This window comes from Chanodichthys erythropterus, chromosome 9 (assembly GCF_024489055.1).
Source record: "Chanodichthys erythropterus isolate Z2021 chromosome 9, ASM2448905v1, whole genome shotgun sequence".
NCBI lineage: Eukaryota > Metazoa > Chordata > Actinopteri > Cypriniformes > Xenocyprididae > Chanodichthys > Chanodichthys erythropterus.
Window position 1 is genome coordinate 14,886,112 of NC_090229.1, and position 15,261 is coordinate 14,901,372.

The 15,261-nt window shown below is 39.0% G+C and overlaps 1 protein-coding gene across 3 annotated transcripts in view; it reads right to left on the reverse strand.

Moving 5' to 3' along the window:
* adamts10 (ADAM metallopeptidase with thrombospondin type 1 motif, 10) overlaps positions 1-15,261 on the reverse strand; it is a 73,734-nt gene that overhangs the window by 38,579 nt on the left and 19,894 nt on the right. For all 3 annotated transcript variants that reach the window (XR_010895967.1, XR_010895968.1, XM_067394695.1), the window contains exons 4-11: positions 14,513-14,672; positions 13,749-13,951; positions 12,894-12,977; positions 7,261-7,406; positions 6,610-6,653; positions 5,929-6,034; positions 4,305-4,451; positions 684-825 (exon numbers count right to left, since the gene is read on the reverse strand). Coding sequence is in view for 1 of the 3 variants with exons in the window: in XM_067394695.1 (XP_067250796.1) it covers positions 684-825; positions 4,305-4,451; positions 5,929-6,034; positions 6,610-6,653; positions 7,261-7,406; positions 12,894-12,977; positions 13,749-13,951; positions 14,513-14,672 (1,032 nt within the window). In the remaining 2 variants the exon portion in view is untranslated. The remainder of the gene's footprint in view (positions 1-683; positions 826-4,304; positions 4,452-5,928; positions 6,035-6,609; positions 6,654-7,260; positions 7,407-12,893; positions 12,978-13,748; positions 13,952-14,512; positions 14,673-15,261) is intronic.

The following is a 15,261-nucleotide window of genomic DNA, read 5'->3' on the forward strand; positions in this document are numbered from 1 at the left end:
AACAATTATTGAACAAGTTCACCCAAAAATGAAAAGAAATATTTTAGCGAACAATGGCCTAAATTTGTGTCTGTTCCTCACAAAAAGCTATCAAATACCTTTAGAATACATTAAATATTGCACATGGGTCATATCAACCATTTAAATGGTTATTTCAACATTCCAAGGTACTTTATAGAACAGCATGGTACTTTCATGGTATATGTCCAAAAGATGTAGCATTACCATGGTATTTTTATTATTGTTGTTGTTACTAACACAATAAATGACTCTAACATCTATAGCACAATGCTTTGTATGGTGATATACACTATTGTTCAATAGGTCTAGAGGCAGTTTATTGTTTTTGAAAGAAGTCTTTTATGCTCACCAAAGCTGAATCTATTTGATAAAAATACATTAAAAACTGTAAATATGAAATTTATTACAATTCAAAATAACTGTTTTCAATTTTCCAGGATTCTTTGATAAATAGAAAGTTCAATCTTACGAAGTGACCCCAAACTTTTGATCGACAGTGTAGATCAGAAAAAAACATGGTATTACCATGGTCTCATAGTCAAAAATCATGCTGATCTGCATTTTTAATAGATGATGATGATGATGATGATGTTGTTGATGATGATGAAATTTTCTTTCTTGGGTGAAGAGCTGTTTTCAATTACACTGAGTGATGCAAGTACCCCGTATTTACACTGACGAGACTTCACTCCGTACTGGAAACGGCACTGCTCATCTGCATCATAGGCTTGGCCAGGGGCTGTGGTGGGATAAACAAATTCCTGTTTTGGGGGAACATTGTTCAGGCAGGAACCCATGCCAGAGCTGTGAAACAATCAGAAAGAAAACAGAACGGGTATGTCAGAAGTGACGGAAGTCTGAAGGCTAGGTCATACTGCCCTGATGCCAACAAACACCAATCCAACAAACTCACAACTGTGAGTGGATCAGCTTTAATGGTTAAGGAACCTGTTTTAATCACTATTGTAAGGCATTTACCCAAGGATCTTTTTTTTTAACATTAAATGTTTGTACTGTCACTTTTAAACAATTTAATACATCTTTGCAGAACAAAAGTATTAATTTAAGAAAAAAAAAGTCTGTTATGACTGTAACCTTGGTTCCCTGAGAAGGGAATGAGACACTGCATAAGAATGTTGATGGTATAGGAACGATGTGATTGCATCTGAAGCACATGTGAAATCACTTCAAACTCATTGGCAAAATGCCATCTCATGACGGCGTACCATGGAAGTTATAAAGGATACCTGGACAAAACATTTTGCTTCTGACTGGATGAAGTAAGTCACTATCAGGCATGCAGGAAGTATAGCAAGACATCGTTCCCTTCTCAGGGATGCAGGGTTACAGTCACAACCAAGACATTCCCTTTCAAAGGAACTGAACGCTGCTTCAGAATTTTGACGCTATGGGAACGTTCATACCTACTACGACATATCAGCAACTGGTCAGTTTAACGCCACTGGGCAGAGTGTTGGATGTAACAATCAAGTTCCCTAACTGGGAAAAGCAATATACAATACAAACCCGATTCCAAAAAAGTTGGGACACTGTACAAATTGTGAATAAAAAAGGAATGCAATAATTTACAAATCTCATAAACTTATATTGTATTCACAATAGAATATAGATAACATATCAAATGTTGAAAGTGAGACATTTTGAAATGTCATGCCAAATATTGGCTCATTTTGGATTTCATGAGAGCTACACATTCCAAAAAAGTTGGGACAGGGAGCAATAAGAGGCCTGAAAAGTTACATGTACATATAAGGAACAGCTGGAGGACCAATATGCAACTTATTAGGTCAACTGGCAACATGATTGGGTATAAAAAGAGCCTCTCAGAGTGGCAGTGTCTCTCAGAAGTCAAGACGGGCAGAGGATCACCAATTCCCCCAATGCTGCGGCAAAAAATAGTGGAGCAATATCAGAAAGGAGTTTCTCAGAGAAAAATTGCAAAGAGTTTGAAGTTATCATCATCTACAGTGCATAATATCATCCAAAGAATCAGAAAACCTGGAACAATCTCTGTGCGTAAGGGTCAAGGCTGGAAAACCATACTAGATGCCCGTGATCTTCGGGCCCTTAGATGGCACTGCATCACATACAGGAATGCTACTGTAATGGAAATCACAACATGGAATATTTCCAGAAACACAATCCACCGTGCCATTCGCCGTTGCCGGCTAAAACTCTATAGGTCAAAAAAGAAGCCATATCTAAACATGATCCAGAATCGCAGGCGTTTTCTCTGGGTCAAGGCTCATTTAAAATGGACTGTTGCAAAGTGGAAAACCGTTCTGTGGTCAGAAGAATCAAAATTTGAAGTTCTTTTTGGAAAACTGGGACGCCATGTCATCCGGACTAAAGAGGACAAGGACAACCCACGTTGTTATCAGCGCTCAATTCAGAAGCCTGCATCTCTGATGGTATGGGGTTGCATGAGTGTGTGTGGCATGGGCAGCTTACACATCTGGAAAGGCACCATCAATGCTGAAAGGCATATCCAAGTTCTAGAACAACATATGCTCCCATCCAGACGTTGTCTCTTTCAGGGAAGACCTTGCATTTTCCAACATGACAATGCCAGACCACATACTGCATCAATTACAACATCATGGCTGCGTAGAAGAAGGATCCGGGTACTGAAATGGCCAGCCTGCAGTCCAGATCTTTCACCCATAGAAAACATTTGGTGCATCATAAAGAGGAAGATGTGACAAAGAAGACCTAAGACAGTTGAGCAACTAGAAGCCTGTAGACAAGAATGGGACAACATTCCTATTCCTATTCCTGAAATTTAAAATCAACTTATTTTTCACTTAAAATTATAAATTTTCTCAGTTTAAACATTTGATATGTCATCTATGTTGTATTCTGAATAAAATATTGAAATTTGAAACTTCCACATCATTGCATTCTGTTTTATTCACAATTTGTACAGTGTCCCAACTTTTTTGGAATCGGGTTTGTAGTTAATGCTACACCTTTGTCACATACCCGGTTAAGAATGAAGAAAAGCTTTTACCATGCCAGGAGCAAACTCTAGACGGGAGGCAACAGACAGGGCCTGCAGATCTCCTACCCTCTTTAGAGATGTAATAGCAAGTAAGAAAGCCATCTTGAGAGTAAGGAATTTTTCAGAGAATGACTCAATATGCTCAAAGGGTGCCATAGACAACCCCTCCAGAACAATGGCCAAATCCCATTGCTGGAACTCTTGCTTGACTTGCAGGTCTCCACTGCATAGCACCATGTAGGGAAAAAGATACCAATGAATGTCTCCCCAATGATTTACTCCCCAAAAGTGCATGGCAACCACCACGTAAACCTCAAAAACCTCAGTTGAGAGACCAGAGTTTAAGAGTTAGTCCTCCTCAGGGGCCAAACCCACATATCTCCAGCTAGGGTAATAGATCGGCATGATCCCCCCAAACAGTTCCCTGCTTGGGAGAGAAGATCCCTCCTGACAATAATGGAGAGCCATACAGGAGAGACATCAAGTCCGAGAAACTATACTCGGGCCGGCCAGAATGGGGCTACTATAGAAGACGAACCCTGTCCTGGTGAACCCTCTCTAGAACTTCACATCTGAACCATGGCATCCAACCCCAACAGAGCTGGATGCATGAGGGAGAACCAGAGCAGACAGTGCGTCCTCTCCTCTGATGCGATCAAGTCCACTTCCACCTGGCTGAACCCAAGGAGGACCAGGTGTCCAACAGAGTCAAAGTCTTGTCCTTTTCCTTTATACCAGACAAGTTTAGCCATAGCTGTCTCTCAATAGCCACCATAGCTGCTATGGAACGGCTGATGTTTGGTCCAGGTATTTTTTCTACTGTAGCTTCCGCGGAATGCTGTCATCCGTCACAGGATGAATGAGATTGGAGTGATTTCACACATGCTTCAGACACAATCATGCAGAAGTGTTCCCATAGTGTCAACATTCCGATGCAGCATAGTTCCCTTGAAAGGGAGCAGTTTGACAGTAAAGTATATAAATAAGTACACAATTGTACTTTAATTGTATTAAAATATAATTGTATTATTATAAAACGCTAATTTTAAAGAAATTTATAATTAATCATCATGTATATTGGTCTATTTTTAATTATAAATACCTTATGTAACAATTTGTGTTTGAGATTAAAAAGACATTCACATCAATTATATTCATAATTTATGATACTGAAATCCAATGTTGATACAGTCAAAATTTCACACTAAATACAGTACGCATCAGTGGAAATACAGATCTCAGACTTGGGCAGCAGACGCACTCGAGGAAGTTGGTGATGTAATCACGGCTGCAGGCAGACCAGACGAAGGGGTTAGTCTTCATGGTGATGTGGGCAGCCATGAGTTTAGCGGTCTCCTGACTGCGCACCCCACATGCATTGCCAACACCATCATGATTCATCCCAAACCTGAAAGAGAGAGATGAGTGATTTTATGGAAGTATACAAATGGAATCCCATGGTCCAGGTTACAGAATGTGAACACACAAACAAACCCATCAGCACCTCACACAACTTATGTAATCCTACACACAGTTAAACATATGCCCCCTTGTCTAGACAGCCCCAGTGCGCAGCGTCATATGGCCATCAGTTCAAAGGTACCTGGACGAACCATTAGGACCAGACCACTAATGACTTCACCACCTATGAAAACAGCTCCGAGGCCCATGAGCGTAGCCAAGGCAACAGAATACTGGGTGACCCAGCACAAACAGCTCAGATCTGAACAATGATAGCAAAAAATGCTTTTCAACTACCAAAACAGCAAAAATGACAACAGAATTTCCTTTCATGGAAGTATTTTTAAGGTTTGAGGAATGATATGTGCAGGCAGTGGCACGATATCAGCCAGGCGTGCCCATAAATCCATATGCATGATTAAACTGCAGAAAGTGAATGGAATGCTGGGCCACCAAGTAAAACAATACTTCAACGTCTTGGAGTGCAAGAAACCACAAACGAAAAGCCCAATGAGAGCCGCCTGGAGCATCAGAGTCTGTCGTCACTTGCTCCACTAACAAGATATAAATATCGCAAGACTGAGAGAAAATATTAGTGCAGTTGTTGATAATGAGCATTATTCATATTTAAATGGCTCGGGTGGCTTTGTAGTTCATCCTTGAATATAACCCAAGTTTGTTTTGGTAGGCCACTCAGAGTAGTGGTCAAATGTCAAGGGTCAGAGTTGAAAGGGTATGCCCTGATGACTTAAGTAGGTAAAACTGGAATTTCAGAGAGCTGATGTACTGCTGACACCGTTTTTGAAAACAGGTACATCAGGGATTCCTAAACTTTTTTGTCGGCTAAGCTCCTTTGAACTAAAATACTCACTCCTGAGATTTAGTTAGTTAGTTAATATTTCAATAATTGAACAACACATTTCCATGTTCACAGTTCTCTGATGTTGGTTAATGTTTGTTAAATGATTTATCTTTTTCAGGAAGCATTTCATTTTTTATATTACATTTCTGTGTTAATTTTCATTTTATATTTTTATGATTTAACTAATTATTTGCTTTTCATCTACTCAAACCCCTTGCAGTTCCCTCAAGATCCCACAGTTTCCAAGGTGAGCAACATAAATAAAAATTTTAAGAATAATTTAAGTCCATTTTCCATTTAATATAGGCTATATAGCTTGCACCTATCCCAGGCTTTCTCACTTGCACCTGCCCCTGTTAAGACAATTTAGAAAAGAATGTAGCAATTTCCATTGCAGTGTACATAAAGATACAAAAACAAAGACATTTGCCTGATTCTACCTTACTGAAATCTAACCTTGACTCAAAGCAAACAGCATCAATCATCCAGGAAGAAAGACATGGAGGAGCAGAGGAACACAAGACACTGTAGGAGCAGAAGGAGGTTTTTGGAAAAGACTCACGTGTGTCCAATCTCGTGTGCAATAGTGAAAGCAGTGGCCAGACCAATGTCTTCATTGATGCTGCAGCTTCTCTCTGGCTCACACATACCGCCAACAGGTGCCAGACCTGATACAGACACGTGTGTGCACATGCGCACAGTGACATGGACACACACACACATATATGCTACAATACTATCCACCTTATTTTTAATGTAAGATCAGGCGTTGCCATTTTTAACTTGAATTTTAACTTTTAGCTCCACAAAAACAGTTTGTTGTGCTGATTTATACTGCAAACTTGAATTTGTTATCATATTATTTTAATTTATTATCTGGTTTTGTTGCGCAAATAGCAATTTACTGCACTTTGTAATTGTTCATAGTTGTTTACCTATAGCTGCTAATGAATCTGAAGTCTTAACAATCACAGGAAATAGCTTACTTCCGCGTTGAAAAAAAAAGGTGGATATGCAAAAACATATATGCATACACTATACAAGCCACACTACAGTACTATTCATTAGTTCATTAATTAATTAGTCTCTACAAACTAATCAAAATCAAATTAAAACTATACAGTACCAATAAACCTTTGATTAGCTATGTTATGAACAGAGAAGAAGTGAGAATTTGATAAATATATACTGAATATATGCAGACAGATAAGGCAATGGATGGATGGATGGATGGATGGCTTACCAAGTGTTCCACAGGGTTTGTTCTTGTAGATGCAGATGTCATACCTGAAAACATACCACAGAAATGTTGTGGTGAATGAACTGCTTGTTTTCCACAGAACAAACACACACTCAGATACCAGTGCTGTGAGACAGTTCACAGACTGGACACTTTCTTGATAAGAGAGTGAAGACAATGAAAGGAAACGCTTGATGCATCCAGCAGACGTACCCTCTGATACAGGCCTCCAATATAAAGACTCAACACTTCCCACACTTGTATTTCTCTCTGTGTATCTCCTTCACTCTCACTCTCTATTTCTCTCTCATACTTCACACATACCTCACACACTCAGCTCTCAAGCGCAGGAATTCAACTTAACTCCTCATTGTATGGATTAAAGCTATAGCATGATTTACCATAAATCGTTAGTTCTTCCAAACACACATTTCAAGTACTTAAAGCCATTTTAAAATTATGACCTGCTGCCTTTAGAACCAACAGAGTGCTACAAAATTTTAGACAGATGTTACTGTGGATGTGCATAAAAAGTATATATTTAAACAAAAACAAATACTGACATTGTGAAACTTAGTTCTCTGTCACTGTCAAAAGAGTGAAATAGGCCTAACACAACACCACAAACAGAGCTAAAATCATCTTCATGCTAACCTGGTGATGAGGACTGCTGTATCATGGTGTGCAATTCCATTGTCAGGGATGGCATTCCCATGACCGTTCCGGTGCAGGATGGACTTTTGCCACTTGCAGAAACTGTCTAAAGACTTCCCTGCATGATGGTTTACCTCTAGTGTAGGCTGGAAAGAGAGAAATTGAATCAGAAAGACTTGGATCAGATCCAGATTCATTGCATGTACATTGTGCAACATGTGTATTAGTTTGTTCAGTAACTAGACTGATACTGGCCTTATTTTCAAATAATAGCAGAAAATATGCTGGTTCTCTCAAAGTAGCTATTTAAAGGTGCCCTAGATTGTTTTTTTACAAGATGTAATATAAGTCCTAGGTGTCCCCTGAATGTGTCTGTGAAGTTTCAGCTCAAAATACCCCATAGATTTTTTTAAAATAATTTTTTTAACTGCCTATTTTGGGGCATCATTAACTATGCACAGATTTTTTCAGCGTGGCCCCTTTAAGAGATGCGCTACCTCTGCCACACGAGCTCTGGACTCTATAGTCATCGCATAAACAAAATTCACACAGCTAATATATCCCTCAAATGGATCTTTACAAGATGTTCGTCATGCATGCTGTATGCATGCTTCTAATTATGTGAGTAAAGTATTTATTTAGATGGTTACGTTTGATTCTGTGTGAGTTTGAGGCTGTGTTCTGTGGCTAAAGCTAACATTACACACTGTTGGAGAGATTTATAAAGAATGAAGTTGTGTTTATGCATTATACAGACTGCAAACGGCTCTTGTCTCCGTGAATACAGTAAGAAACGATGGTAACTTTAACCACATTTAACAGTACATTAGCAACATGCTAATGAAACATTTAGAAAGACAATTTACAAATATCACTAAAAATATCATGATATCATGGATCATGTGAGTTATTATTGCTCCATCTGCCATTTTTCGCTGTTGTTCTCGCTTGCTTACCTCGTCTGTGCACAGATCCAGACGTTAATACTGCCTTTCCTTGTCTAATGCCTCGAACAGGGGCTGGCATTATGCAAATATTGGGGGCGGAGCCCCCGACTGTTACGTAACAGTCGGTGTTATGTTGAGATCCGAGTGTTTTCCGGAAGTCTTTTAAACAAATGAGATTTATATAAGAAGGAGGAAACAATGGAGTTTGAAACTCACTGTATGTCATTTCCATGTACTGAACTCTTGTTATTTAACCATGCCAAGATAAATTCAATTTTTCATTCGAGGGCACCTTTAACTCTTGTGCGAAACAAAATAGCATAAACGATGATTGTTTTCAAAAAGGTTTTCCCAAACGCTGCTTCTATTTGCCATTGGTATGGTATGCATATGGCTTACATATAATGTCTACACCTTAGGACGCGGTCACATTAAGCCGTGTTTACACCGCATGAACTTTACCCAGGAACTAGGGACTTTGGGGTGGTACTCACTGTTTCGACAGCAGGGACCTGCATCTAAATTAAGTTCTGGGTAAAAAAATTTCCCCCTTCAGAAAGTCCCTGCTCCCGAAGTAGTTCTTTAGCTTTAAAGGTGCCCTAAATTCAAAATTTGAATTTACCTCGGCATAGTTGAATAACAAGAGTTCAGTACATGGAAATGACATACATTGAGTCTCAAACTCCATTGTAACAGTCAGGGTGTACGCCCCCAATATTTGCATATGCCAGCCCATTTTCCCAACATTATGAAAGGCATTAGACAAGGGCAGAACATCTGGATCTGTGCAGAGCTGAATCAACAGACTAGGTAAGCAAGCAAGGACAACAGCAAAAAATGGCAGATGGAGCAATAATAACTGACATGATTCATGATAACATGATATTTTTAGTGATATTTGTAAATTGTCTTTCTAAATGTTTCGTTAGCATGTTGCTAATGTACTGTTAAATGTGGTTAAAGTTACCATCGTTTCTTACTGTATTCACGGAGACAAGAGCCATCGCTATTTTCATTTTTTAAACACTTGCAGTCTGTATAATTCATAAACACAACTTCATTCTTTATAAATCTCTCCAACAGTGTAGCATTAGCCGTTAGCCACGGAGCACAGCCTCAAACTCATTCAGAATCAAATGTAAACATCAAAATAAACACTGTACTTGCGCGATTAGACATGCTGCATGACGAACACTTTGTAAAGATCCATTTTGAGGGTTATATTAGCTGTTTGAACTTTTTTTTATGTTGTTTAAGGCACACTCTTGGAGTGTGGAGCACGAGATTTAAAGGGCCAAACACCCTGAATCGGCTCATTTCTAATTATGCCCCAAAATAGGCAGTTAAAAAAATGAATATAAAAAAATCTATGGGGTATTTTGAGCTGAAACTTCAAAGACACATTCAGGGGACACCTTTAAATATGCACAGCTCTGACCCATTTCTCTGCATTACTGAGTTTACAGTGGATCGGGGCTTTTATGGTAATATGGACACAACACTACTAACTAATAACACTACAAGTAGTGCTGGGCGGTATGACCAAAAATTTATATCACGGTATTTTTCAAAATTATATCGGTTTCGCGGTATATGACGTATTTTTTTTCCCCCTATGCATGACCGGGCGTTAACCACATTTTCTACTGATTGAGAGAGGAAATACTGCAGTAGATTGACTGTTTTACTGTCATGATGAGTGAATATTATAGAAAAATTCCACACTAGAGTTTATACAAGTTTACAAAGCCCCACAAAATGATGCTGTGGGGAGACAACAACCAATAAAACACAGACCTGCAACACACTCATTACAGACACATGAATATTAAAATATGACCATGGAGACAGAACAAAAAAAGAGTTGAGGGCACCTTAAGCATTTTAAAAATCTAACATTGTATAACAACAAAGGGAGAAACGCAGAAGAACATTTAAACTGTCTAAGGATATTTTCAGTAGCCTACATTTAAGAGCACTACAGTCTCTGAACAAATGACACACGTAAGTTTAACACAGAAAGAATAAAGCAGTAAAATTTTTGCCCATTCTTCTTTGAATTGTCAGTCTATTTATTAACTTACATCGTCTTCTGTGTAGCAGAATAACCCATCGTGTCATCGCGGTTGTGATCAGACGTAGCCTACAGTTCAGTGTCCTTTGCATAACGTTACATTTCATTTGAAGAAGACGTGGTGAAATATGTGCGCATACAAACTGCCATTTCATGTTTAGAGCACTAGAGTATATGAAATGGGTCCATAAAAAAACCTTAGACCGGAACGAGTGTGTTTATATCTGATATATCCATGTGGAGAACGTTGTTAATCTCATCACGGCACTCCGCGCAGAAACCGCTCGCACGCCGCATGTAGTTTGAATTCTCCGCTGTAATCAAGGGCTGAATCCGAAATCACTCCCTATAACCTCAAATAGGGCATTATTTGAGGGGACAGCCATTTGTTGTGGTGTCCGAAACCATAGTGGACGTTATTGAGTGCACTCATTCAATCTCACATTGCACCGCAATAACGAGTGTACAGCCAATGTACACGCAGCGGCTGTCCGGATTCACTCACTCGTTTTCATTCACTCTTGCAAGTGAACAATATAAGTGGATATCGTAGGGAATAGTGAATTAGGCTTTAGGGGGTGATTTCGGACTTACCATAGGCTGTGATGCGATCTCAGCCGTGCTCTCACTACAGTGCAACAGTGAAACGGGACGCTCTCAGTGACAGGCTGCGCCACGTTCCGTTGGTTAAGCGACACATACCGGTATTGCGGTATCATCAAGATTCATATCATAACAAAAATAAATACCAGTATTCGGTATGAACCGGTATACCGCCCAGCACTAACTACAAGTAGCATTTACAGAAAGACACACAGCGTTTCCTACCGCTCTGCCTGGCATACAGCACCCAAGCCAGCCACAGCACCATTACACTTGTAACTCAAGAATGCAAACTGGCATAGTCTATAATTGTATCATCCCACAATCCAGTGTTCTAACTTTCCAGGTTTCCTCTAACACAGGGGGTGGTGGGGTGTTCTCATCTGGAAATGAACCATGTTTGGTTCCACAAAACCTCAGCACTCCACACAGTGGTTATCTCAACAAGGCTAATACTGCTCCTAATGACCAGTCTCCCATCATTTGTCAAATGACATTATGCGGAACGAATTACCGGGGGATTTATTTTTAGCTGTCTGCGATTCGGGATCATTAATGCTTCATTAAATACACCACAAAACCCCACTCCTATCCTTTTCCTGCCCTGTGTCGTCTGTAGGAGCCTGTTTGAGGTCCCGACTCTGTCAGCATGTTCCAGAGGTCCTGCCGCGTGAGCCAACTCGCTCTCGCAGTGTCGTCACGCCCCGCTCAGGACAGAGGTGGAAGCCTGAATGCATGACAGAGGCAGATTGATTGCGTTCAGAGGCAGGCGGCGAGAACAGTAGCGGTATAGTTAGGATTGCCATTAGATTTCGCACGTTTTTTTTTGTGTGTTTTTTTTTCAGGTCCCTGTACATTCATGAGTGTGGCAATATGAGCATTCACAATCAACAATAAGAGCAGTCATGGCAGGCTCTCTGGACACACCCAGCAGAGTTGGGTAGCAAACAGTCCAGACGTGTACAGACTGTCTCAACTGCCTCAGACTAAGATGCTTCAGCCTGTAAATACACAAACAAGGAATTCTTTGACAGGTGAAATAAACCAGACTAAAGCTTATTTGTGTATGAGTTGGGCTGTCATCGTCATGACATTTTGTCTGATGAATACTTATCTTGTCTGATGAAATTATTGCAATAAATGATGGCCTTTTTTCTATTACTTGTGTTGCTTGTAATAATCTTACTGCACATTTACTTGGAATTATACAATAAAGTGTGTTTTCTTTCAGCATTACACAAAGTTTTAAACTTTTTTTAAAAACGTTACACAGGGTTAGAATTGCATGAATTTTACATGCATTTTTGACTATTTAAAATATTAAATTAAATGAACTTTCTTTTCACACAGGTGTTTTTTGGAATAATACAATAATAATAATACAAAAACAGATAATAGAAAATCATGGAATATATATGGAATAATAATATACACTACCATTCAAAGGTTTGAATTAGGTACGTTTTTTAATGTTTTTGAAAGAAGTAATATTAAAGTAATATTACAGTAACAGTAATATTGCGAAATATTATTACAATTTAAAACGGTTGCACTGCTTAATATTTTTGTGGAAACTGTGATGCATTAATTTCAGTATTCTATGATGAATAGTAAGTTGAAAAGAACAGTATTTATTTGAAATATGAATCTTCTGTAATCATTTTTGATCAATTTAATGCATCTTTGCTGAATAGATATTAATTTCTTTGCACTCACAATATATGTTAAACCATTGTTTATACTTTCAGAGATGTCGAATTCACATCAGAGGCGTTAATATTTCACGTTCATTTGGTGCTCTCACAAAAAGCACTGCTGCACCAGAAAGAAAAAATAAATAAATGCAAAATGTATAGCATTTCTATGTTCACTTGTCATTTTGACGTAAAATGTCCTTATTTAGATGGCAATATGTGACTGGAATTAAAAAGTGCACAAATAATCGTGATCAGGCAATAATCATGACTGTCCTATATAGGCACATGTGCAAAGTGCTTTAAAAAGAGTACCTGGTCTTCCATCAGTAGAATAAGCCTCGTCACAACGATGTTCACAGCATTCCCCAGGCTAGAATCCTGGAACAGTTTGGCAACCTGACCTCCAGGGAAACAAGAAAAAACCAGTCTTAAAAACGAGCCAATTGTCTGTTTTTAGACCTTTCTAATCCTGCTGTTTACTGTAAAGATGGACATTTTACAGTCTGCTATAAAACCAGTGCTAACTGTTGCTCTGGGGCCGTGAGGTGAGGTAATCCCTTTATTAAACACATTCCACAGGTGTGAAACTATTTGTAATAATGCCACAAATTGCACATGGGGATTATAAATTGGAGAGAGAAATATGGATTCTTAGGGTGACAGAAGACAGTTACTTAGACAACTGGTTTTATTTAATCTTTTTTCTTTGAGCCAATACAAATGACCTGGATAGGCCAAACATCCTCTGAAGATTCACTTAAGTCTGTGGGATATTCATTTTAGATCTTTGTAAGAATCTCAAGTAACTTGTGAAGAGTTTAGCAGAATGTCTGAGCTGCTTTCTTCCATACAATGAAAGCGAATGATCAGGGGCAGTCAAACACCAAATAAGCACCAGTTCATCAAACTTGTGTGCTGTATTCCTACCCAGGCGATCGGTTTGCGAGGAACAGATAGAACTTTATAATCTTGCCTTATATTGTCACCATTCACTTTTATTGTACAAAAAAGAACAGCTTGGACATTCTATAAATAACTCCTTTTGGGTTACATGGAAAGACAAGTCATACGGTTTCCAAAAGATATGAGGGTGAGTAAACAATGACAGGATTTTAATTTTTGTATCCTTAAAGCATGCAAACAAGAACAAGGAGAGTTGAAGCTTACAATATTCATGACGGCCAGAATGTACTGCTCGATATCACGACGGCCGTGATAGCTGACCATCATCTTGTCGGCAACCACCAGGGTTTCGACGTAGCGCTCTCGGCTGACAGAGCGTTTTAGTGGTAACTGGCCCCGCCCCATCTGGTTGGGTGAGGGCTTTATTGTTCTCTGCCACCATCCATAGCTCTTACCAGGCTTCTCGTCTGAGGAGGAACAATGAGAAAGACTTTGTGGCTATAGTTTTTTGTTAAAATCCTGTGACGTAAAAAACAAACCTATGTTGAAAACCTTCAGAAAGCCCATGTTATTACTCTTTTTTAGCATAAATGCAAACTGTGAATCAGCTGGCAATGGATTGATTACTTTCAATAAGGTACTAAAGTTAAGTTAGTTATGTTGGTTTATCAATAAATCAGGCTGTATCCCAAATAAGTTGGATCTATAAAGTTGCATGACATAAAAATTCACCCTATCTATTTTCTAATGTATAATTTGATCTTCTGATGAAATTAAAAACTTCTCTCCGGTGATGTATGTCAGATTTTTCCAATCATTTAGACAGCTTAAATAGTTTGAATTTTGAAAAGATTGAAAAGATGAAAAGATTTGTTGCTAATTCGGTTACAATGCAACTTCGATGTCAAGTGTTAAAACGGGATGCCGTATATAACGAAACACCCAATGAAATGGTCTGGTGAGCACAATTTTCTTTCAAGGAGTTGTTGATGTATAAAATACATCTTTGTGATTTTTATCATTCTTACCAATGACTCCACAGGACTGGTCCATGTTCTGGTATCTCAGAGATGACCGTTTATACACAACATGTGGGCGCCCTTCTCTGCCATCGTCATTAGTGTAGTTTTTAGCAGAAACCAGGGGTTCAATAAGGTACTCCTCACCTCCAGCTACAATAACCCCTTGCTGAAAAAGCCAAGAATCCATAGATTAGCACTTTTTTTTTTACCCTAAATTACCATGAAGGGTCTGACATTGACATATATGAGGCGGTTTTGCTTGGATATGAAAGAACAAATCAGCTGGCCTCCCTGCTCAATCTGAGTTTACAATCTAGACACACTGCAAGATCATCAAATTGTCCCATCATTAGTCTCCCCTCTAAAATAATGAGCTTGCGCAGGGCTAATAATCCTGGATGAAATGGGAACTCATGGCGGAAGGCCAAAGGATCTTAGCATGTTTCATTGTTTCCTCTCTTCATCTCTCAGTCACACTTTTCAAGTCCACATAATCCTGTAATGTGCTTAGTGATGCTCTTGTGGACACACTGAGCATTCCCTAATGAATTAAGTCATGCTACTCTGATCACCAATAATTAACCTGGAAGTTTCTTCCCGCTTTCATGAGCAAGCTTAATCCTCCATTGTATTTACTTGTGTTGGTGCACACACAATTTAATCAAAATGGGTAAATTATCGACCAGGCTTGTCATTTATAGCACCTGTCATGCCAGGTAATGGAATCACCCAATGCTACAGGAACTAGGCTGTAC